Genomic DNA, 24,523 nt, shown 5'->3' on the forward strand with positions numbered 1-24,523 from the left:
TTATTTATTTATTTTGAGAGAGAATCCGAAGCGGCCTCTCCGTGCTGTCGGCACAGAGCCCAGTGAGGGGCTCAGTCTCATGAACCGTGACATCATGACCTGAGCTGAAGAGTCAGATGCTTAACCAACTGAGCCACCCAGGTGCCCCAGGTTTCTGCTATATATGGGAAGTTTAAATACTCCCATTAGCTAAGAATCAGTTATTAGGTCATTTTACAGTTCTTTTAAACAACGGTATCTATGTATGTGAAAAAATATATGTACATATAATAAAACATTTGGAGCATAAAATCATGTATTTTTCCATCTATAAAACATCTTTGTACATTCATTGGTAAACTTCAGATTTGAGTATTGTTTGTCCCTGGTGATATATTTGATAATTTAGTTTGTATTCGTTTGACCATAGTGTATTTTATCCAAGAAACTTAGAAGTTTACATCTGATTGTTTAGTCTGCTTGGATTGTATGTATAGAAAGATCGAGATCAAGTTTGGGCCTGAGTAGGCACACAGGAATCACACTGACAGGTGACCTAATTTAGCGCCTTGCAGCCCCAGGGCGCTGAGGCTTCTACCTTGTCATGCCGCACAGAGACCCTCGCTCGGGTGCAGTGCGTGAGTGTGCCCTTCTTAGGCCTCGTACCTCTCTGGGCTACTGCCTTCCTGTCCCGTACCTGCTTCTCCCCTCAGTGACACCGAAGTATGTCAACGGTGCTGGGAAAGTGCCTAGTGGATAGCATACACTTACTTAAACTTGGTTTCCCTTCAGAACATCTCTTTGGAGCAGGTTTGAGTAACGGAGACAGAAACAGTTGTGTAGACTTCACGTAATAGGGGTGTGAATGAGTATTAAGTAAGAAAAATCAATGTGAAGCCACTTAGCATGATTCCTAGCAAACGCCAGTGCCAAGTAAATATTCTCTCCTCCAAGAATCCGTCTTCCCATTGGGGCTGATAGATTGACTTGTTTGAGATTTTACCCCTCAGTGCCACTGAGTTATGTCTTCAGGTCCACTGTATTCCAAGAGTGTTTCGATGGCGGGGAGAGGCCAAGTGGTGGATAGGTGAGTAAGAGTGAAAATTTGGAACAGGTGGGCCTTCCAGAATTTCTTAAAAAACCGTTCTGTGTAGCTGCTGCTGCTTTAGTCATTTTCAACAAACGATCTTTATGATGTGTTTTAGCAAACTCTAAGGATACTCACATTTAAGGTCGTTATCTGTTTAAATGGTAATTATTTAGTAATAAATGTAGGTCTGATGGGGACCATGTTCATTTGGATGCATTTGAATTGAAAAACAAATGGCCAAGGACATGATGCACCTTCCATCATTAGGTCTGAATGCTAAGGTGTTATTTCCAACAAGGGAACTGAGAGCAGGTCCTTCGACTAACCATGCATCAGGTTCAATGAAAGTTGAGTTGGATTTGGGTCTTACCTGGCACTGAGGAAGCAGTGGGGCAGGGTTTTATCATTGATTTCCACCTTGCATCATCTAGATTGAATTTCTTTGATCAGTGAGTTGTATTTTGTTTCCTCGTTTTATGTTGAGTTAACGGTGCCATTCACAGTGACATTTCAAAGTTTGAGGTTGGTTAACACTTTAAACAGTTTATCTGATTTGACCTCAGTTTATAGTGGAACTGACAGTATAGTATGTTGTGTACATCGAATCAGTTGTTTATCCTACCTAGTCTAGAAAACATTTGGTTTTCAGATTTGTGTACTCAACCTTTTTTATTGGTGGGTAAGTGAATATCCCAGTGCCTGGACCCGGCTTAGTGTGACTAGAGAAATACTGGCCAGAATAGTGTCACTTTCTCTAGTCATCCTCAAAGAGCTGAAGTCTTTGAACTATTTTTTAAAAACTCTATAGAGATGAGATCAGTATGATAAGGAGGTATGTCCCTAGGATGGACATAATGAAAGCTTCCCTGAGTGAGGTAGTTTAGTGCTATGGTGGTTAAATAACCTGGATTTGATCACGGCTTTTGTTTTTTGGGGAGGTTTTTTTGGTGAAAGTTAAGAGAAGCTGTAAAGTAGCAGTTAAAAAGCAAGCTAACTTCTCGTATCACTTCTTCTCTGTCTCAGGTCAGGGGCGGGGTATGTGCACAGAAAATAGGCAAGGCCAGTCCCTCTTATAATGGATACAATAAAACAAAACATCTTTGCTTTTGGTTAAAACAGAAGGTTGACAAACTGCTGAGGAGAGTTAAGAAATTCACAGGCTAATATACTATGTGGGGCACATGTTCTTTTCATACTGCTCCCAAGGATGTTCTACCCTTTGGAGCCGGAGACTGATTATTTTCCTTGATATTTTAAACCCAAAGGATTCAGTCTTTAGATTGGGTATTTAAACTCTGTGAAATCACAAACTGTATGTCGTTTCACAGCTTCCTTTCTACATAATGAAAATGAAATTCACTCGGTCTCATTTTTATGGGGATAGGCAGGATAGCAGTGGCTTTGAGCATATCACTAGGGATGAGTTAAAAATAGATTTTTCTTGAGGCAGTGACATTATATGGTAGACAGTTGACAGGAGAGAAAAATTAAGGCAAATTTTGGGCTTGTATCATAAATACTAAATCTGAATTCCACTAAAGGCTATATAAGAAAAAAATGGAAAAGATTTTCATTTGAAGATGATAGCAGAGGGGCGCCTGGGTGGCGCAGTCGGTTAAGCGTCCGACTTCAGCCAGGTCACGATCTCGCGGTCCGTGAGTTCGAGCCCCGCGTCAGGCTCTGGGCTGATGGCTCGGAGCCTGTTTCCGATTCTGTGTCTCCCTCTCTCTCTGCCCCTCCCCCGTTCATGCTCTGTCTCTCTCTGTCCCAAAAATAAATAAAAAACATTGAAAAAAAAAAAAAAAAAAAAAAAGATGATAGCAGAAACATTTAGTCTGGCTGTGCTGTTGAAATATTTTCTAGATAAAACTCAGCGTATAACAATATGAAGATACTGTCACTTGTTTTTAGCTGTGTTTTTGGTGGAGGGTCTGAGGCCAAGCTAGGTTATGGGTGAGTAACCATGTTAACAGTGATATCAATTAGAGTCTCCTTCAGCTCAGATCATAAATAGATCAGGGAAAGGTTAGGAATGAATTACGCTTTTCATTGTTACTATTAAAATAGTAACACAGGTTGGATAAGTTTTACATACACCAGTAACTTTGAATGTAAATTGTGAAGAGCCTTCATTGTATTCCTTTTGTTTATTTACCATGCAGAAACTTTTCACTGTCTTCCTTTTTCATGCTGGTGTTTTCTGGTAGCACATAACACCAATAGCTACTATTAACTTGCCAAAAGAAAAAAATATATATATATATATACGTATATACGTGTATATATATATATATATCTCCAAGTTAAATAAGTTTTAACTGTTGCTCTGTTCTTTTTAGCTTGCATTACCCAGAGCTCTTCATCCAGTGAGTTGCAAGCGTGACATTTGCTGTGTTTTCAGCACCTGCCAACTTGGAAACCAGGGTTTGTGCTCAGGACTTAGGCTTACAACCCACACTTTGTGGTGCACAATGCTGTCCCAGCTGGCATGCTTCGTACCTCAATGGTGCTAGACGTTTGGTTACAAAGCTGTGCAGATTCACATGCGCTGATTTCAATAGGCATTCCGCTTCAAGCTGCTTTCAACTCTCATTTTGTATCAAAGGAGTTAGATTGGTATCATTAAATTCACTGCCATGGTTATTTTTCAATGAAAATACATTTGTTTTATTTAGTTCTTGCATCAAAAAGTAACTTTGTCTTCAAGAACCGAAGTGCCTCTTAAAAAAGGTGTGTATATAGATAGGGGAGATACCTCTCTATGTGTAGATATTTCTACTTACCTACCTACCTACCTGTCTGTCTGTCTGTCTATCGATATGAGAGAGATTCCAGCCAGAGCTATAATTCCTTGTCATCAGTGGAAAAGTTTCAGAACACAATATAAAAGATCAGAAAGGAAAGAACGGAAGGATTAGTGTGTCCTAACATGCATGTGTAGGTAGGGCTGTTAGTTGTAGCTGGCTCATAGATGAATAAAATCTACATTAGAAAATTGTCCCCGTAGTAGATTCAGAGTTTTGGCTTTTATCTGTAACCAAAAACTTTCCATATCTTCCAAAGAAATGTATTTTGCTAACTTGTTTTCCATAGCCAGTCTTTTTGAAAATGCTTCAGGTGGACTTGGTGTTGTTTGTCTTCCCATCATCTATTATAAGCAACTTTAAAAAAGGTCCTGCTTTATAAAAGATCTTTTCAGATTTAGAAAGGACAGTGTGAAATGTGAATGACTGGCTTTTAATACAGCAGTTGTGACAAAGAGGCAGTGGCTTTTGGAAGCCGAATAAAGGGGTTAATACACATCTGCGTACTGTGCTGTTGGGTCCAATGTATAACAAGTTTGATGTTTGTTTCATTCACTTTATTCTAAAAAAGAATATACTGTGTTATTCTCAGAGACAAACTAGTTTATGACTTTTTAGTGGTGAGCTCTTTTTACAGCTATAGGCACACACAGATTTGATGGGTTAAACTGAACACCATTGACTGGTACTTGATCAGACTTCAAAGCTTAGCTCCTTGTTGCTTGAATATCACATTCATCTGCTTCTAAAGGCACAAAAATAAAACACCCACTAACTACCTAGGACACTCCTTAGTGCATATCAGAATCCAACCTTTACCCTCCTCTGCACAAATGTGCTTAGGTGAATACTTTATTAGCTTGTTGATACAAGTTATAGTTGGTTACACCCTTTTTTAATAAAATACACCCTTACCGTCTCCTCTTGCTTAAGAGCTTTACACTTGGAATAGGGCAACTCTGTAGTATAGAATGTAATTCAGTTTAAATTCTCCCAGACAGTTTCGAGGAGACATGATGGATGCGTGCTGTACGCACAGGCGTTCCTCCCTTTGGTGGTTCTGCTCTGAGAGGGGCCAGGAGAGGCAATATTGCTGTGCTCTATCCCTGTTTCATTTATCAGTCTTGGAGGGAGACCGTATGGGATCCCTGCATTTTATAGTTCCCAGGTGTTCGTGGCTTACCCCAGTTAGTGTTGGTCAATGATAATGGAGAAGGTACAAGTGATCATTTCAGATTATTTATGGATTTATTCCTAAATTGACATATGAATTTGTGTTTAGTTGCCTGGTAGTGCTCTAAATCTGGTTTTGCTTTGGTTTTGACCTTTAAGGATTGAACAAAGGTAGACACCCCCCCCCCCCCCCCCAATACAGCTTACATTGTTTTACATCCAGAGTTCAACTGCATTTATTTTTGCGCTTCTGAATTGAGCAAAACTCTAATATAAAACCTTTGGGTAGGACTTTTTAAATAATAAACAACTATGTAGTATACAGCCTTAAAGAGTGGGGGTGTTTTAGATGTATAGGACTTAACTGCATAATGTGGAAAGAGCCACATAGTATCTGGAAGGTAAAGTGATCCAGGCCTTAATGTATATACCGGTTAGCTTTTGGAGATTCAAATTAAGTACATGAGAAATAGCCATTCATTGGTTCCTAGCACAACTCCTTGAGCAGGTATTTTAGTTTGTGCATTTGCAAGAAAGCCTCAGAACCAGAAAAACAGGCTGCTTTAGGTTGGAAAGGAGGCGTTGCAGTAAACGGGCTTGCCATAACCACAATCCTTGGAATTTTCTGAGACTAAAATCATCCCGAAAGAAACAAGAATCATGGTTGCAATAATTGTCTCCGGGCTCTGGACCCCTGCATTTTATTTTCTATGTTGACCTGATGAACTAGTAATTGTAGGAATAAGCTGAATGTTTGCCAGCAGGAGTCACTCTAGGCTTCCTAATAAAAAGTAAATTAAACTATATTCTTAAAGCTCTCAAAGGCCGAGGTGACACTGTGATAAAATGGCATTAGGGAAGTGTAGCAGTATACTCAAATTATCCCTTGTACCTTTCTTTGTTTAACTTAGGAAGACTTAGTTCTTGCTCCTTTCAAAATTGGCCCTTGATAAATTCTTTTAAAGCAATGTTTATGGATAAGGATATCAGAATCTTAGCATTCTCCCTGTTAGCTTGTTTTGGCTTTTGTGGGATGAATGGGTTATATCCCACATCATCTACTTGAATGAGTAGACTCACATCCTTCTGACTGTAGGCCATCCTAATCTTGCAGAAGAAACCACTGGAGTGAGCTGTAGCTCTTGTGAAAGATGTTAGCTCATGATTTTCTGAAAAAGAATGTGTCCAGTGTGAGAGAAACTGAAATATTTCAGCAATAGCCATGAAATATAAGAGTTTCCCAAGTGCTCAAGAAGTTAATTGTTCATTTATGTTTGATACTGGGATTGAAACATTGGATTAAAACCAATTAAATGTTCCTAGAAGCAACAGAAAAAGTTTCCTGATTTATGAATAGAACCATTCAAATGGCGCAGACACAATCCATGTAAAGTAATGAGGTGTTTTGTTTTTTTGGCAAAGGAGAACACAAAACAGGCATAGGGGAGTTCTTTTAAAAAAAAAACCTCTAAAAATCTCTTTGGATACAAGGTCAATAAAATAACATACACTAGTAGGACGGAGTAATGGGAAATCTAGGGGTTCACTTCACAAGGAAAACAATCCCCCTCCCCCAGGTGAGCAGTACAATGAAAATGCTCTGCTTATTCTATCAGGGTTACATTCCTGAACTTAAGTCAACATCCTAAGTTACAGAACGAAACATGCTCTGCCTCTGCTTAGCAACCACAAATCCTTCCTTCACCAGTTGCATATATTTTGCATGTGGCTTCTGAAGTACACATTCCTTTATTTCGATCAGCGCCCCGAGTTAGGAAAGTAGCGCTTTATTTTCCCAAAGTGTAACGACACTAACACGCCCCCCCCCCCCGCCCCCCGCCCCCCAGCACGCCACCGTAATCGTTTCTTTGAAACCTCAAAACCCAACAACCCGGAAGCTGGACGTCTGAAGTCCACGCGGCCCAGGATTTCTTTGCCCCGGTTCGGGCTGGGGCGGGGGGGGGGGTGGTGGCGGGAGAGACGCCCGCGGGACCCCCGGCCCCGGGCAGCCGCGGAGGAGGGGGGGTGGTGGTGGCGGCGCGGCCCGGGCCCGGGGCCACTTCCCGCGTCCCGGGGCCTCGCAAGCGCGAGCTCGGCGCGCGGCTCAGCTCGCAGGACGCCCTCTAGCCCCGCCGGCGGCGCGCCGCGACCCCCCCACTCCCCGCCCACCGGCGGCTGCGCGCACTGCACACTCGCCCGCCGCCGCCGCCGCCGCCGCTGCCGCCGCACGCCGCCCGGCTCCTGCACGCCGCCGCCGCCGCCGCCGCCGCGCCGAGCGCCCGGGCCCGCGACGCCGCCGCCAGAGCGCCCGACCCAGCGACACGCAGCCGAGGTCGGGCGGCCCCTCGGCGGCGGCGGGCGCGGCGGGCGCGGGCGGCCTGGCCGGGGCCGGTTAAAGGGACGAGTTGCAAACAGTTCAGGAAGTGACAAGTCGATTTCCTCCTCCCTGGGAGCCGCTCGGTACAAAGCGCTCGGCGCCGGCAGGAGAGCGTGCGCGCGGCGGACGCGCGGCGGGCAGCCGGGACGACTTGGCGAGCGCCGGCGGCGACGGCGCGGGGCCCGCGCTCGGAGCGCCCCGCCGCGCACAGTAAGCGACCCCGGGCCGCGCGGCGGCGGTGGCGGCCGAGGGGCCGGTCCCGAGCGGAGGTCCCTGCCGTGTGCGCCGCAGCCGGCGGCTGGAGGGACCCTGCTCTCGCGTGTGCTGGGCTTGCCTTTTTAAGATTTTTAAATTGTTATTCTTTTTTTTTTTTTTTTTTTTTTTTTTTTATGTTGCTGGTTTCCTTTTTTCCGCCTTGTCTTCGGGTTGGTTCGGGCGGTTTCTCGGGGTGCTGAGTGTCGTCTCTGGTGCAGGCGTGAGACTTGTCAGAGCGCCGCCGGGGGAACGAGCCAGCCCGGCCCCTGCGGAAAAGTCTGCGCTTCCCCGGGGCGGGTGCGGGGCCGGCTGCGCCCGGGGGTGTGCTCCTCTCCGCGTCTCAAGTTGAGCCCTGGCTGGCGCCAGCGGCGAAGGCGCCGGGACCCGGGACCCGAGCGCCCCTGCTAACCCCGAAGTTCCCGCACCGTTTGCAGACAACTCTTTTGTTCGCGGAAGTTTGGGTCCGCCACCCCCGGGATGCGGACGCCCCGCGGCGGGCTCCGTGGCTGCTGGACCGGCCGGGGCGGTCGCAGTGGGGGGTGAGGGGGCGAGTTCTGCTCCCGGCTGGGGAAGCCCGCGGGGTGGCCGCGGCGGGGGTTTGCGGAGCGGGGGGGGGGGGGGGGGGCGCCGGCGTGGCTTTGCACATGGCGAGAAGGGCCGTCCGGCACGGGCACACTGGTCGAGTCACATTTTTGCCAGTCCTTGATTTGCAAGCCTGTGGGAGTCAGCTTTCCCGCTGGGAGTTTCTCTTGGTGGGGCAGGGACGAAGGAGGCGAGGACACCTAGAATCCGGGGAGGGCCCTCGGTGTGCATTGCCCCAAGGGGCTTCTCGGGCACCCCCAGCTCCCCACCCCCGCCTGCAGACTTGGGGAACAATGCTCGAGGCGCGGGACAGAGCGGCAGAGCACGGGCGAGTCGTGCGAGCTAGCTTGCACGGGTCCTTAGCCCCCGGAAGCCCCCCGAAGCCGGGCTCCCTCCATCTGACCGCCCGGGTTCATTAACACGTACTGTACTTCGTACGATGGTGAACAAAGAACGGCTCTTTGCAGCATTTGATGAATGGGATTCTGCCTCCTATAGGCCACACTCCGAGTCTTCCATACGTTACCGTCTCCGGACTCGGTGGTGTTGGGTGAGTGGCCCCTGCGGAGGGCTGCTTCACGGGCCGGGACCCTGGGGCAGGGCATTGGTGCCGCCGCCGCCGCCGCCGCCTCCGCCGCCGCCGCCGCCGCCGCCGCCGCGCTTGCCTTGCCGGAGCGGGTGCAGATGGAGGCAGGCTGACGGTTGTTCCACAGGAACAAATGTTTGTTGAATTGTTGGATGGCGGAGACAAGGGAGTGTTTTCTATTGACTGCTGCAGGAGTTGGAATGGCATTGTTTATTGGCCTGGGAAGCCAGGCAAGCGTCTTGTGCTGCCTACAACGCATTAGCAGACTTCCAAATGACATACTAGCATATGTGTTCCCAGCACTTCCCACAGGCTGGAAGGGGATCCCTCCTTGCTCCAGATCCTAGACTCCTTGAAAGATGTCACCTGGTCTGAGGACTTGGGAGGGAATGGAGTTAGTAGACCTGGTGAAACTCACTGTTCGGGACTTGGCCAGGTTTTGGTTTCATTTTAATTTATCCACTTAGCGGTGACTTGTCTCAGTTACAGTTTTGATACTGAATTGCAGATCTGCGGGGTTTTGTTTCCCCGCCCCCAACCCCCATCCCTCAACTGGCGACAGCCAGATAAAAAACCAGAAACAGCTACCTCCCGTTGACAGGCCCCTGTTAGTGGGAGAAGGTTTGTGTTCTAAGTGCAGGACTTGTGGCCCTCGACCCAGGGTCTGCACTTGGCTAGGGTCTGCATGCTGCCAGCGGTCCTGCAGACCCAGGAGCATGCGGCCATCCAGCTCCCAGGGCGCTGTTCCAGTCTAGGAAACTAAGGAGGGGCTTGGGGCAGGTGTGTTTTTTCCCCAAATGCCCCTCTAGAGAAGAAGGTGGTTTTAAGACCGGTTCAGATCATTTTGCCCAAGGACTTCTTATTTTCCCCTGAGAATGTGATGTTGATAACGTGACCCTTTTAACGTTGAAGACCAGTTTTAAATAAAAGTTAGTATTGTCTGCTGCAGAAGTGGACTTGAATTCCTAAGGCTGGCAGCACGAGTACTCCACGATTGTGATTAATAGTGTTTTCAGTCAGTTTCTCCCTTCTGTTTTCAATTTAGGATATGTCGCACACGTAGTAGTGTTTTGGAAGTTCCTAAAGTTCTTTTAGGAAGACCTTTATGTTAAGATACCTTAGAGGGGTCGTGGTGGCTCTCCTTCGTTGACATCCTACGGGAAGCCCCGTTGTTATTTCTTAGGCTCTTTCTCTCCACACCTGTCACCTCTCTCTGTCCCCCTGTTGATGACTTCACTGTCACCTGGCCTCCATTCCTCCCCCCCCCCCCCCCCCCCAGTTCTGTGGAAGCCTGATGGGCTGCGTGTCCTTTAAGCGGGTTCAGCGGGCAGGCGCCTGACCAATGGTGGAAGGGTTGCGAAGGGCTAGCCAGCTCTCTTCCCCTGCTGGAGACTGGAGACCAGGCACCCCGGTACACTCTGGGAGCTGGCAGCAGGGGACGCCTCGGAGCAGGCTGGTATGTCTTTGCCGTGCTCTTTAAACAGTACGTCCCTCTCACCCACTGCTTGGTGCGGTGGTGGGTCCCGGAGACCGAGAGCCGGACCCACTGGCGGACTGTTCAGCCGATGTTGTGTCCCGGCCGTGCGACATTTTTTGAATTGCATACTGCACGGAAACTTTTCGTTCTTGCCCTTAAAAAAAAAAAAAAGACAAAAACAAAACCAAACCTGATATAAGCAAACAGGCAGGTCAGCACCACTGCCGTCATGAGCCCTACCACACACACCTCTCTGATGTGTAATAAAAGAAACCTGCAGGCATAATTTGTTATGTAATATGCTGATAATACAAGTTTCGGTTTTAGATGGAAACCAGATGTGGAGGGGCTCTCTTTAATTGATCCAGCAAGGGGGACACGTTACTAGATAAACTAGCCCTTGCAAAACCCCAAAGATGATTTTTTGTTTGTTTGTTTGTTTTTTGTCTTGAGGGGAGACTCCTAAACCTGGGGCTTTTTTCGAGGCTTTTGCCTCCGAGCTGCTTGCTTCGCTGCAGCTGTCGTTTTTGTCAGACCCTTCCTCTCTTGAAAGAACCAGTTTGTTGCCAACACGAAGCACATGGCCCGTTCTGGCTGGGCTCCGCCAGCTTAACTCTGCTGGGCTCCACACTCCTCCTTGTCTTGTCCAGCTGCTGCCCTGCCCTGCACCCTACGAAACAGGGCCTGGCCGGGGGACTTGAGCGCTGCAAGGAATGTTGACTGGCCTCCCTCAACTGCTCTCTGAAATGTCTGATCATCCAGGGAGAGTCGCTGTTTAAACTTGCCCCGTGAATACACTTTCCAAAATCATTGCCTCTCCTCCTCTGATTAATTCCTCCTCTGTGTTTGTTTCCTGCCTAACTTTATGAGGGTTCTTTCTACATGGCTGAGTCACCTTTATTATGGCCCAGGGTCGGGGACTGCACTGTAATAGCTGACCCCATTAACAGCAGTTTCATTGCGTGCTGGGATGTGAGCTTTGGAAACAAACCCCCGAGGCTTAGATACACTGATGTGCCCGGAGACTTGCTTAGAAAATTTTTGTTTTAGCGCAGTTTACATTAACATGATTAATGACCGCGCCACTGAAAAGTCTATATTCAAAAGCAATTTACCATTCCCTAGGGTTCTTCTTATGGCGAAGCAATTTTCTTTGCCAAACAACTTTGTTTTAAGGTAATTTCTTCTTTGATGTTTAATCCAAACCTCCTGTGCACACGGTTTTGGATCAAGGCTAGGGCTCCAAAAATTGTGGGTTGTGGTCTGGTGGTGCCTGCCTTAACCTTCCCGAACTCGGGTCGGAGGGCACCGGGATTCTTGATCTAAGAAAGCTCTCTGGGATCCGAAGCAGCAGCAGAGTTCGTGCGGAGCTGGTTCGGACGGACGGGAGGAAATCTTCCAGGGAGAAACTTGGCTTCAGGGTGTCTTGGAGAAGGGAAGTGAGGAGGCTGGAGCTGAGGACAAGATTTCTTTTTTTTTTCTTTTTTTTTTTTTTCTTCCTTGCATCGACTGGAGATACTTGAGCTTTTAAAAAAAGAACAACAACAAAACAGAGACGTCTTTGCCGCAGCCACCACCACCTTGTCCTTTTCTTCTTCTTCTTTTTTTGTTAAATGTGGGTGATGGAGGGGAGGGGGGAATACTGATGGGTGGGTCTGAAAGCAGCCTTAGGAACCCGAGAAGGACTCTGGAAGATTTTGCATTTCAAAGGGTCCACCTTGTAGAATTTCACATCACGTCAGGGGTTATGGAGAAGTGTGACAGGCACCCCCAGCTTCTTTAACGGTTCTCCTCCTCTCCTGCTGCGGGGGGCTGCACGGGAAGCTGTCTTTTGCAGGGGGTGGGGGTGCGGCGGCGGGGGCAGTTTGGCCAGACCGTGCCGGGGGATATCTCGGAAAGAAACAACGGTGCCCCTTAGGCATCTGTAGTTCCTGGGGGCACTTTTTCCACGGGAGCCACTCTCAGGAGGTGAAAGCAAATTCTGTCGCTAAAGAGCCCATTTGGCCCCAGAATGGGGGCGGGAGGGGGGCAGGCCAACTCCTGACTGCTCTCGCTCTTTTCCTTAGGCTCGTGGAACAAAGAAACAGATTCTCCTCCTGCACTCGTGTAGTATGGTTCCCTAGTTCCCAGGATTCCGGACCATGAAAAGTTGGGCGCAGCAGGCTTCAGCCGAAATGGGTGTGGATTGTTCCAAGAATAATAGCGGTGCCCACTGGGTATTGAAGGCCTACCCTGGGCCAGAGGCGTTGCATACACTCTCCAGTTTTCAAAGCATTCCTGCAGTCACAACTGAAGGAATTGAGGCTCAGAGAGGCCAAGTAACTGGCCGGAGGCCGCACAGCTTCTAGGCCGGAGAGGGTCGTAGTTCTGTCGGGGTCTGTGTCTCTTCAGAGCCTGGTTGTTTTCCACAAGCATGCTGTTGGTTGGTGCCTTCCTAAGATAGAGGCATCAGTTCTGTTTTATCTCAAAGCATAAATTTTGCTTAGTCTTGTTAACACCACAGGGAAACTCAGCAATTCTGACCCCCTCTTTGCCGTGCCCCTCCTTTTCCTACAGCTTTTAAAAAAATTGTAAAGGGGTGGGGGGGGCTTGGATTCTAGTTCTACCACAGGACCAATGGCAGTGCCTCAGTTGGGAAGATTGAAATATTTTGCTTCATCCTTACAAAAGACAGATTCACAAGAAAATGTAATTATTCCCAGTGACCTTCTAGGGGAAATGGGAAATAAATCTGTCAGCCCAGAAGAGGTATCACCATCTATTCGGATTCTGTTTCCTATTCAAAGAGATTGTTTAAAAGGGATTTCGGCATTTTTTTTTTTTTTTTTTTTCTCTGCGTTTGTAATTCAGCTCTCTCAAAGTAAACCATTTTGTGGTGCTTGCCACCCCAGATTTGTATAATATCACGTTTTGTTTACATGCCTAAAGTAAGCAAATAACCGAAACCAATTGTGCGGCCTTCAGTGTGTGGGAACTTGGTACATCCCAGCCGGGGCTGGGCAGAGGCCCTGTGTTCTGTCTCAGACACATGGCTCGTCACAGGTTGATCCTGGGTTGGGGGCCGGGGGATGGTGTGAGCATCCTGTCTCCAGCAAGACCTGCCTGGCTGGATCTGCTGCCCTAAAAAGTTTGTGGGAAATGGCTGGGGCCTCTGTGCAGAGTTTCTAGACTCTAGAGCCGTCAACCTCCACCTTAGCTGCACATTAGAATCACCTGGAGAGCGATTTACGAAAGAAAAAAAAATCCCAGTGCCCATGCTGTATCCAGGACCAGTCACATCAGAATCTTGGAGAGAAGGCTCAACCTTGGTGTTAAAAAAAATTTTGTTTTAGTGTTTATTTTTGAGAGAGAGAGAGAGTGGGAGACAGAGCACGAGTGGGGGAGGAGCAGAGAGACAGGGAGGGAGACACAGAATCTGAAGCAGGCTCCAGGCTCTGAGCCCTCAGCACAGAGCCCGATGTGGGGCTCGAACCCACAGACTGTGCGATCGTGACCTGCGCTGACGTTGGACGCTTAACCAACTGAGCCACCCAGGTGCCGTCCACGTTGGTGTTTTTGAAACTTGTGAGTTGATCCTGTTGTGCAACCCGAAGGAGGGATGTGGGCTGGGATAGACCCCACGCTTCCCTCAGGGACCTTCCTCTTCGGGAGTGGAATAAACCTACTGGAATTTTCTGTTGCTGCCATATCTCAGTGAAGGAGGATCTGAAAGGTACCCATGTCTGGGCGAAGCGCCTGCTGTAGACATCATCGGGTTAGTTCCCATTTCTGTTGGGCCAAGTCTTGGGCATGCCTCCCCGCGAGCGGGATTCAGCCACAACCCCTCTGAGCTGCCTTCTTTGTGGAAGGGAGAGGGCAGGTTGTGTTCAGCTGGCTGCCTCGGACCAGTTCTCAGGCGGGCCCTGCCTCCCCGTCATCTTTGCTGGTCTTTTCAGCTTCTTGTCCCTTCTGCAGCTTTGACACATGGTGTCCCGCCGGGGCACAGGGGAGGGAAGGCGCAGTTTGGGTCCCGTGTGCCTCGTGGTTGATTCTCGATGAGGAGCTGGTCCTTTCCACCTGCGTTGGCCGCGACTGTCACGCTCTCCGGCCGCCTGGTTGCACCTGACTGCTCAGAACCTGTCCTCTTGCAGGCATACTTGGAATTAGGTGTCGTAGAATTACGTCTAGAGTGACCAGGGGCTGAAGAGAGCACAGACTTCTCTCACCTGCTTGTTACCTTACGGAGGAGAAATCCAGCCACCCCCCCCCCCCCCCCCAACAGGTGCGGTGACTTTCCCCAGGTCACGCGGCTGGCGCACAGAGGAACGGGAACCTTTGGCTTCTGGGTCCCCTGCTCCAGGGCTGTGTTCTCTGCTGAGAGACTTTGAAGCACAGCCTTGCTTGCGGGATGGCGTGCTGTATGTAGCACAGACCGGCAGACAGAGGAGTCCTGGTTCAGAGTTCAGGCCGGTGAAACAGGCCATCCGTGGCCCGTGGCCCACTTCAGTAGTCCGTCCCATTTGTAATTTCCTTCCCTCGTGCCTACTCAGCAGGGATCCCTTAGGTTGCTCAAAGGGTAGGCTCGGTATATAAACCCCTAGCGGGGGAAACTGAGTCCCGACGGAAAAGTCCTAAAACCTTGAACTTGATGAAAAGGGTTTTGGTTGCTTTGGCCAAGGTTTGTCCACCTTCTCTTCTGGGCCCTGGTAATGGTGGTAAATAAGGGCCCTTTCTCCCGTGCTAGGAGCTGGGTTTGGGCCTAATGAGGTGGGAAGAGGGAGCCCGTGACGCTTGCGTTCACGTAGTCGGCGCTGACCGGGCACGTGCTGAGCATCCCGAGGGGGCGCTGGGCACTCCACTTCATGAGTTTATTTGATCCCCCGGGCAGCCTGCGGCCGAGGGGCTTGCTCTGTCCCTTGCTGGAGACACTATCCCCCCCGGAGCCAGAGGGGCAGTGGGATCTCAGCTCATCCTGGCTGGCTCCAGTCCCGCATTCTCGCCACCATGCCGCGTTCGCTCTTCGTCCAGCGCCTGCCTCGGTGGAAAGGCGGTGCGGTCCCTGCCGTAAGCCGGGCGCGTCGTGCTGGGGGCTGTTCCCCGGCCGTTACTGCCTGGGTGCTGTGCTGCTACTTTCAGGAGGGGCTCGGGTGGCCCAGGGGCTCCTTTCTGGACAGCAGGGCCCGGCCGGGGCCTCTCTGCGTCCCGGTGGTTCCGGCAGTGCCCTGGATAGAGGAGGTGGCTTCGTGTGGGTCCAGTGCTCCTGCTTGGGGAGGCCACCCTCCTCCCAGCGGCCCTCTGGCTGAAGTGCCCTGACGGACAAGGCCCAGCTGGGAGAGGCCTCGGCCGCGCCTGGAATTCCCCTCGCTCTGGCATTCACGTTGGCCGGGGGCCTGGGAGCGGAGGGAGGTGCCATCTGCCGGCTGGGAGCAGCCTGTCTGCATGCTTGGAGGTGGAAGGACCGAGTCCTCCATAGCCGGCCACCTCCACGCTCTGGGTGAGGAAAAGGGGTCGTGTCCGGGGGTGGGGGGCGGGGGGGGGCGTGTCTGTGGTTCTGAGGCTCCAGAGAGGGTGTGGGATGTGGGGGCCCCCGTGGTATGGTCCGGGGTGGGGGGCCACCCTCCTGCGAAGGCTCCTTGCTCGCTGGACTGGTTTGCGATGTGACCCTCTGGGCCCGGATTTCTCATCTTGCTGGCCCTGCCTCCCAGCCTTTTAAGGAGCCGTTAAGAGCCTGTCTGAGAAGCCCCCTCGAAGGGCGTGGTGCCGCGTGGAGGGACACAAGGTAGCAGATGCACATCGGCCCACAGGGCACAAGTTCTTCCAGGCAGAGTCCGGGGCAGGCCGCCTTGCAGCCGGGGACGAACCGCAGAGGAGCTTCGGGCAGAGCGAGGGCGGCACCCAGGTCTGTGTCACTTGGGGCGAGGGCAGCGCTGCGCTCTGGAATCGGTGCCGGGGTTCAGATCCCACGTCTTCCCTTTGTTGACCATCTGCCCTTGGGCCCGTGACTGTGTCTCCCAGCCTGGGTTCCCTCATCTGGACGATGGCCATGCCGACAGCACCCGACCTGCGGGTGGGGGATGCTGAGTGAGACCATGGGTGGAGACCCGTAGAGCCCAGCACGTGTTAGTGAGCGTCCTGTGCGGCCTGTGGCGGGCGCGTGCTGTTGGGAGGACAGGTGGAGGGCTGGGAGGGCAAGGGGAAGACAAGGACAGTTGTCCTCATGGTCTCAGTGGGTGACAGGACGAAGCACAGAGCTGAGCTCGGCTGGAGGGCCCAGATGGGGGTGGGTAGAGGCTTTCGTCACCCAGCATTCTCCATTCTTGAGGCGTCTTGGGAGTTTTTCAGGAGGAAGGGTTGAAGGCATGTGTTATAATTTAGTCTGCAGTGTGTTTCTTAACAAGAGTTAAGACTGGTGAAATCTCTTAAGCTTTCTCTTTAGGAAACAAAATCTCTGTTTACCAAAAGTGACCGACTTTGGTCCTAAACCTGGAAAAGTAAGTTGGCGTAAGCGTTGCAGTGCGGCCTCAGGACCGGGGCTGTGTTCTCACCAGCCTCTGAGCGTGAGGGTGCCCCTTGCAGGCCTCCAGGGTTGCTCACCTCTGGACTGAGTGGGAGGCGCCTTTACCCCCTTCTTAGATCCACTCTGGATTCTTTGCAGCTGATGTCGTTATTTGGTCTTGTCCCCTCTTTCACGTCCACAAGCTGCCTTCACAGCTGCATGCAGCATGGTGCAGGGCATAGTATCACTGCTGGGGGTGTTCGCCCCCCAGCCGGGCCGCCTCTTGCTGACCCCTGGCGTGTGATTCCAGTTGACTCTGGACCCCTGCGCCGCCTGAACACGACCGGCCATCCCTCCAGGAGCGAGAGCTCATCTAAGCTCGTCCCAAGTTTTTGAACCAAGCCCTTGACCCAGCTGACAGAGAGAACAGCCTTTACCCTCTTCAGTGGTCACTGGGCTTCTCTTGGCGCAAGCCGATGATTCCCGACGGTCTCCGCCCACGTGTCTTCTGAGCATTACGCCTCATCAGCCCCAGCCTGGCATCCTGCGGGGTGAACAGGGTGGACCGTCTTGGCATGTGAGATTGCCTACTGGACTTTGGGCAGCTTTGAGGGAGACCCCGTTGTACTGGAGTGGGAAGGCTTGGTATTATTTACGGGGTTCTGGGCAGGGGCCCTGACTCCAAGGGGCAGCAGCCCCTTCCCCTCAGAGGCCGGCATAGGTAGTTGGGGCTGGCCTTGGAGAGCCCCCTGCAGAGGACCCGCCAAAGTGACTGGGCTCAGCTGGCCTTGACACAGACCCTCTTCTTGGCATCATGGAGCTTTGTGACTGTGGGGCTCTGTGTGAGGGAGGTAATAACTAAGGCCTCTGGTCTTGGTGGATGCGACAGAACTCGTTTCCTCACCCTCTTTGCCCCTTCAGATGTGTCATTGTTCCTGCCGTGACCACAGGACTCTCCGCCATCCTGGTGGTCCCCCAGGCACAACGCAGTCAGTCAGTATTTAGTAAACGCCCACTGTGTGTGTCAGGCCCTGAAGAATTCAGAGATGAGTAAAGCGTGTTCCTGTTTTTGCAGAGCTCACGGGCTTGTGTAACGGACAGTGAGACGGCAGTTGTTGTTTTTAATTATTTTATTTTTAGTAATCTCTACCCTCAACGTGGGGCTTGAACTCACGACCCTGAGATCAAGAGTCACAAGCTCTTCTGACTCGGACAGCCGGGAGCCCCCACAGACAGCAGTTGTTTTGATTGAGCTCCTACTACGTGCCGGACAGAGGGTACTAAGTGTGATGGAGATGTGTGTGCACAGGGCACCGGGGAACCACAGTTCCGTGGGAGTCACAGGAAGGTCATTTAAACCAAGCCAAGGGGAGGAGGGTAGAAAGGCTCCCTGGGTCTTGAAGAATGAGCAGGAGTTGAGACAGGTGAAGGATGGGGGACAGGAGATGTTCCAGAGCAGGGAGAGGTGAGTGTGGAGGCGTGGAAGCATGATGCCGACCGTGGGGCCCTTGGGGGGAACGGCAGGTGGTGGACAGTCACCCGGACCTGGGCGCCTGGGTGAGAAGAACTTGTTGGCTTAAACCGGTCAAGGTCAGGATGGCAGCAGGTGCAAAGCAAAGGAGTCCCGCCTTTATCTCGAGGGCTGGGAGCAGGGAGCCATATATCGATGCTGTACTTCTGGAGGCTCAGCGTTTGGGGGCGCAGGTTGGGTTGGAGCAGACAACTGGGAGCCGGCTGACTGAGCTGCGAGAGGGATGTTGAACGAGGGCGGGGCGAAGGCCGGAGGGCATAGCTGTTGGTCGGTCACCACCTGGAAAGGGGAGAACAGCCTTCAACAGTCCTCACTTGGGGCCGCCTTCCAGGGAGACTGCCCTGGGGCCTAGTCCTTTTGACCTTGGAGTGACCTCCTTGGAGGGCACAAGATGAGCCCCCGATACGTGGAACTTTCATCAAGTGCCTTCTTGATGGCCAGAGGGATGTGGGCTTTGTTCAGTTTTAGTGTGAGCTCTCGCTTTCAGCGGGGACCCTTGAGATTCCCAAGAACTTCCAACGTGTCTTGCCTGTGCCTGCACTGGAACTAAAGAAATCAAAACGGACAAAAGCCTTTGGCGTTGGCGGAGTTGAAAACATCCGATTCAGTGTAAAACTATCTTTGTCCGCCCCCCCCACCCCCCACCTTGATGGAAACAAGTAACCATGTCGGTGCGATTTGAAAAAGGAGCTTCAGTGCCCTTTGGGCTCTGTCATGGCATGTGCTCTCCGGTGTTGTCCAGGGTGGGGGAGTTGCTGACACAAACACGCGAGAATGTTCTGCCTGGGTCACCTGACTTCTGGCGCCCGGTGCTCCTGTGGCCTCCACACCCTCAGATGCCAGCCCGGATTCCAGGCCCCGTTGACTGTGCGGCACGTGACTCAGACCCAGAGGAGGAGAATTAAGGAAAATAACGAGCCGGCGAGGGCAGGCAGGCCAGCAGCCCATCTCGGCTTTTGGGGTGTCTCTTCTAAGCCCCGTAGGGTTTTTGCTCATCAGCGTTCAGTCCTGAGAAGAGAAGTTAGCTTTAAATAAACCTTAATTTTGGCAGCAAACCTCCCTGTTCTTCTTCTCGTGCCCGGGGAGGTTAGCAGACACCCGCACCTATTAGAAAGAAAAGTAGATGAGAGGTCGGGCCCGGCCGAGGCCAAGTAGGCCGCAAGGTGACCTGTGACCTGGAGCAGAAGAGCCACGTGCTGGGAATAGGGGTCCCGCCTGGTGGGTCCAACTCCCCAGCTGCCGAGGGGGCGATGGTCTGCCGGTGAACGGTTTCTGACTTGCCTTAAAAGCCAGTCTGTTTTCCAAACTTGTGTGAGGTTCAGGCACGTCCCTGAGCATTACAGAAAAGACTCCCAGGGCATTGGTGCTCTGAGACGCAGCCCAGGGCCCCAGCGACCACGGTGCCACGTCAGAGCACGGTCGGCCTCCTGGCTGCTCCACGGGTGCCTGAGCGGTGACTGAGGCTGCAGGTGTTCTGCTGGGCTTTGAACCCACGTGAAGATGCCTGGGCCAGCCCTTCCCCTGCACCTGTGAGAGAATGACCTAGCAAGCTGCTTCTGTCTGTTTCTGGGTGATCTGTGGGGCCTCAGGGAGACCCGGTGACGCCCCTCATGGAAGGCAGTGAGTGGCACGGCTGGGCTTTGGGTGCTCCTGGGGGGGCACCAGGGCCTAATTTCCAGCTCCTAGCTGTGGCAGAAGGAGAGAGCTGGGGGCCCAGGGGCTTGAACCCCCATCAGGTTGGGCCCATTGCTCATTTGGCCTCTGCCCAGGTTTTGGCCCAACCACCAGTGTGGGGGTCGCGGCCGGTGGTGTCTTAGGGCCCCGGAGGAGAAGACCGTGATCCCGAGTGCCCTCTGCTTGGGAATGACTCTGGCGCACCCCACTAAGGAGATGGGGGAGAAGACGTCAGGGGCGGGGCTTCATCCCGAAGGCAGGAGGAAGGGTATGTCGCTGCGTTCACGTGGACCTCCTGCAGCCCCGCAAGGAAGCGCAGAAGGGCGTCTCTTTGTGGCCCCGTCAGCAGAGCTGGGGGAGTGTCTTGCCATTTTGGAGAACTCGTAGGGAGGCAGCGCTGTGAAGGGCGACAGGGATTGTCGCGTGCGGCACCCGGAGCCCCACTCCGCCCCAGCGCACAGTACAGAGGGGCCACCCTGGGAGCGCGTCTTGTGGGGTGCCAGTGATCGGCTGCCTTAGGTGAGGGGTCCCTGGTCGCTAGAGGTGACCAGGGCTCCAGAGTGGTGGACAGGACAGGAACCAGGTGAGAACAGCATCTGAAAGCCCTTAAGCAATTGCCTACTTTGCTTTTTCTTGAGGATTTCCTTCAGAGAGGAGTGAGCCTCTTACCGTGCAGGCCGGTACCCAGGAGCCCAGGCAGGCTGATGCTAGAAAAGCCTCCGTGGAGGAGAGACGAGGGCACGGAACAAGGATATGGGAGCCCTGGGTTCTAGTCCTGCCGTTTTTTTGCACTTCACTTGGAACCAGCCGCTTAACTTCCCTGTGGACTGGGACTAGCTGTGTCTATTTCACAGGGTGGGGAGGGATGCATAGGAGGCTGACGTCAGAGCCCCCAGTTCGTATCCGGCTTCTCTTCACCTCGCGAGTACTTTTTTTTTTTGTTTTTTACTTTTATTTTAAATGTTTATTTCTCAGAGAGAGACAGAGAGACAGAGAGACCAGAGCATGAGCGGGGGAGGGGCAGTGAGAGAGCGAGGGAGACCCAGAATCGGAAGCAGGCTCCAGGCTCCGAGCTGGCGGCACAGAGCCCGACGCGGGGCTCGAACTCGTGAGCTGCAGGATCACGACCTGAGCCGAAGTCGGACGCCCAGCCGACGGAGCCACCCAGGCACCCCTCGCAAGTCCTTTTCTTTTTTTTTTTTTCTTTTTTTTTCTTTTTTTTTATTTTTGGGACAGAGAGAGACAGAGCATGAACGGGGGAGGGTCAGAGAGAGAGGGAGACACAGAATCGGAAACAGGCTCCAGGCTCCGAGCCATCAGCCCAGAGCCTGACACGGGGCTCGAACTCATGGACCACGAGATCGTGACCTGGCTGAAGTCGGACGCTTAACCGACTGCGCCACCCAGGCGCCCCTCGCAAGTCTTTTTCGAACGCCCCCTCCTTGCAGGCATCGTGCTAAGCGCGTTACGGGCACCTCACTTGGTCCTCACGTCCAACGTCAGAAGTGGGTGCCATGATGGTTCCCTCTTTATAGACGAAGAAATTGAGGTTTCACCAGGTGCAGATGCCCACGTTCATTCTGCTGGTGGGCAGTAGCCCTGGGGTTTGAACGCCCGGCTCTCTAATCTTTATTAGAGGTTGGCAAACTAAGCCCACGGGCCACATCTGGCCCGCTGCCTGCTCTTGTAAGTAAAATTTGACTGGCACACAGCCATGCCCGTTTGTGTTTGCAGTGTCGATGGCTGCCTTCATGCTCCGACAGCAGAGTTGGGTGGTGGTGACAGAGACCATACGGTCTACAAAGGCTTAAGTATTTACTACCTGCCTTTTACGGGAACAGCGGGCTGGCTCTTCTCTGTATGGATGCTGTATACCCTGTCCTCTTAGTAGCCAGTAGCCACATACAGCTGTTTCAATGTTTTTCGGCTTCGTTGCGGCATAATTGACAAAATCATACGGTTATCGAGATTCATTGAGCCTCAGTGGAACGAAAAATTCAGAACTTCAGCCACACTGGCCACACGTCAAGTGCTCAGAGGCTGCGTGCACCTGTTTAGAGTCCTATTGGACAGGGCAGGTATGAACCACTGCCACCATCACAGAAAATTCCGTCGGAGGGACGTGCGCCGCACCGTTCCCTGGTGTGCGGAAAAGCCAAACCTGAGAGAATCAAAGGTGTAGAGGAGGTGTCCCAGGGAGAGAAAGAACCCCTGGCCTTTCCTGGCCCCCAAAACGCGGAATTGAAAGTGAGTTCGCAGACTCAGACGTGGTAGAGAAGTGTGTGATACGGACGGAGGGAACCTGGGTTCAGAAGAAGCTGTCCCCCCACCCCCCAGACTGCTGTCTGACCACGGGCAAGCCGCCCAGACTGCCCAGACCACAGAGCCTGAGCATCAGTGACCAGCTGCTGTCTGAGGATCCCCCTCAGCCCTGCCCCTCTCTAGCCTGTGACCCCAGCTCCTTTCTCCACTCCCTGGCTCACCTGGGCTGGTCGCGTCATCAGCTCTTGGGTGCCTGGCCCGTCCCTGTCTCCGTCACCCACCCACCCCTGTCCCCACCACACTGAGATGGAATGGCCATGTTTTCCACGGACACAGATAAGGAGCCACTTTGCGCATTTACAATGGCGTCCCGTGCAGCTCGAGGAAGGAAGAGGCGTCCGGGCTCCCTCAGCTAGCTGGTGGCATGCGGCTTTCTCCTTAAAATGCAGTTAGCGGCCACACCGAGGCAGTTGGTTGACTGATGTGGAGCGAGGCTGAACCGTAGCCCTTGGCCTGCTTGGTGCCGACAGTCTCTGAGTAAGAATCTCTTCAGGAGCTAATTCGGGGCCAGAGGCCTTTTGAGACGGGAAAGCAAATATGGGGAACATGGGTTTCCAGCTCATTGGACTCAGTCATAACGTATCCGTGCCAGGGCCCCCTCCCTCGCCTTCGTGCACGCCACCGGACTCTTGGGTGTAGAGGAGAGCTGTGTGCTGGTTTCCTGCTGGGCTGCCCCGGGTCCAAGGATGACTGCTCTGGGGTTTCTAACGCTGTGTGTTGTCGGGCGTCTGGTCCTCTCCTGGGAGCAGCTGGGGGTGTCGGTGTAAGAGTCTGCACGAGTCTCCCCAGCTTGCACGGTGCCCGCTCCCTTCGTAGCCAGAATGGAAACTGATAAAATGCAAGAATAAGATACAGGGAAGAGCTTTCTGAAGCTTGGGCAAGTGTGAAGAAAGGGGAAAAACAGACCAGCCTGGTGGATTTAGCTGTGGAGTAGGTGCACGACCAAAGCAGTCGGTAAGGAGGAAGTTGGGGTTAAGAGAATGCACACAGAGAGGTTTTGTCTCTTGCTTTAAAAAGGAAAAGAATAGCCCCGGAAGGCCAGGCTTGACTGCATGCCCGCCTCTGACACTGCTTGCCTGTAGCCAGCCACTCCCCAAATGGTCTCCTGCGCCTTCCTTCCGTAGCCAGCGGAGGGCTGAGAGCACCGCGGGTTGGGCTGGGCCCAGAATTGCTCACTGCCCTCCCAACACCCACAAGTGGGGGGGAGGGGGGAGATCTTACATGTGTGCAAAAAAAAAAAAAAATGCTGTTGCAAGTCAGTTTACAGTGGTTTTTCTACTTAGGGGGTTAGTTTTTGTTGAGCACCTACTATGTGCCAAGCACTGTGTGTACGTTCTCCTCTGATCGTCCCACATCAGCTGTTGGTAATTAGCCCCTCTCTACAGGAAAGGAGCTGAGCTCCAGCCATATCCTTGAGAGCGTGGGTCCTGACCCCGGTTCGTCTTTTCCAGAGTCTGTGTCCTCAACAGCCGGTGTTATCCTCAGTCATGGACTGTGCTGCCATTTGAAAGAAATCTCTTGCTCCTCTGGCTAAGGCTCCGCAGTCAACATTTTTATCAGGGCCTGTAGGCGGACAAATAGGTTGCTCTGTGGGTTGACATTTAAGAAAACCCACTTCATCGAGCTTTCCCTTTTAATGTGTTGTTATGGTACAAGAAGTCTTCATTTGTCCCGGGCTATTTTGAAATAAAAGGCAGGAAACCCCCCTCTCATTTCTATATCTTGCGCAGAAGTCATCAAAACAGAATCCTGTGTTCTGTGCAGGACTTGTGATTGCGGAAGCAGCTGTTCTGTTCACGGTGACCCGGCCGAAGCCAGCCATCTGTAGGCGTCAGGGATCCAGAATCGTCTGTTCCATCTGCTGGGCGTACTCGCGTTTGTTTAAAGTATTTGGCATGGAATCTCTTTTCGTTCCCCACGTTGTGAGAGAGCCCAGAAGGGAGCCCTTCTCCTGAGGGCAGGGGCAGGCTCCAGGCCCTTCTCTGCTCCCAGCGAAGCCGCAGCTCGCCCTGTAGAATGGATGCCAGGCAGGGACACAACCCAGGTCGGGCACCTCCCCAAGTGGGAGGGCACTGTTGGGGATTGGGAGTTTCGTGGCACTACTCTGATGTGCTCAGGAGTTCAGACAGTCTGTGCTTTCTGGTCATTTTTTGGGCCTTCAGCTGACTCAGAGTGAGCCAGGAGTGACGTAGATGGGC

The 24,523-nt window shown here is 52.2% G+C and overlaps 1 protein-coding gene across 3 annotated transcripts in view; it reads left to right on the forward strand.

The window, feature by feature from the left end:
• Positions 1 to 24,523, forward strand: part of EEF1AKMT2 (EEF1A lysine methyltransferase 2) — a 70,542-nt gene that overhangs the window by 25,203 nt on the left and 20,816 nt on the right. Inside the window, exon 6 of one of the 3 annotated variants that reach the window (XM_060641246.3) lies at positions 12,390 to 13,242. The exons of 1 other annotated variant lie outside the window; for it this stretch is intronic. In XM_060641246.3, coding sequence (XP_060497229.2) covers positions 12,390 to 12,433 — 44 coding nt within the window. In that variant the 3' untranslated portion in view covers positions 12,434 to 13,242. Of the gene's footprint in view, positions 1 to 3,408; positions 6,897 to 12,389; positions 13,243 to 24,523 lie in introns of those variants that run through there. One more of the 3 variants, XM_078434936.2, reaches the window with a different exon arrangement.

Source organism: Panthera onca, chromosome D2 (genome assembly GCF_046562875.1).
Source record: "Panthera onca isolate mPanOnc1 chromosome D2, mPanOnc1 haplotype 2, whole genome shotgun sequence".
Taxonomy (NCBI): Eukaryota; Metazoa; Chordata; class Mammalia; order Carnivora; family Felidae; genus Panthera; species Panthera onca.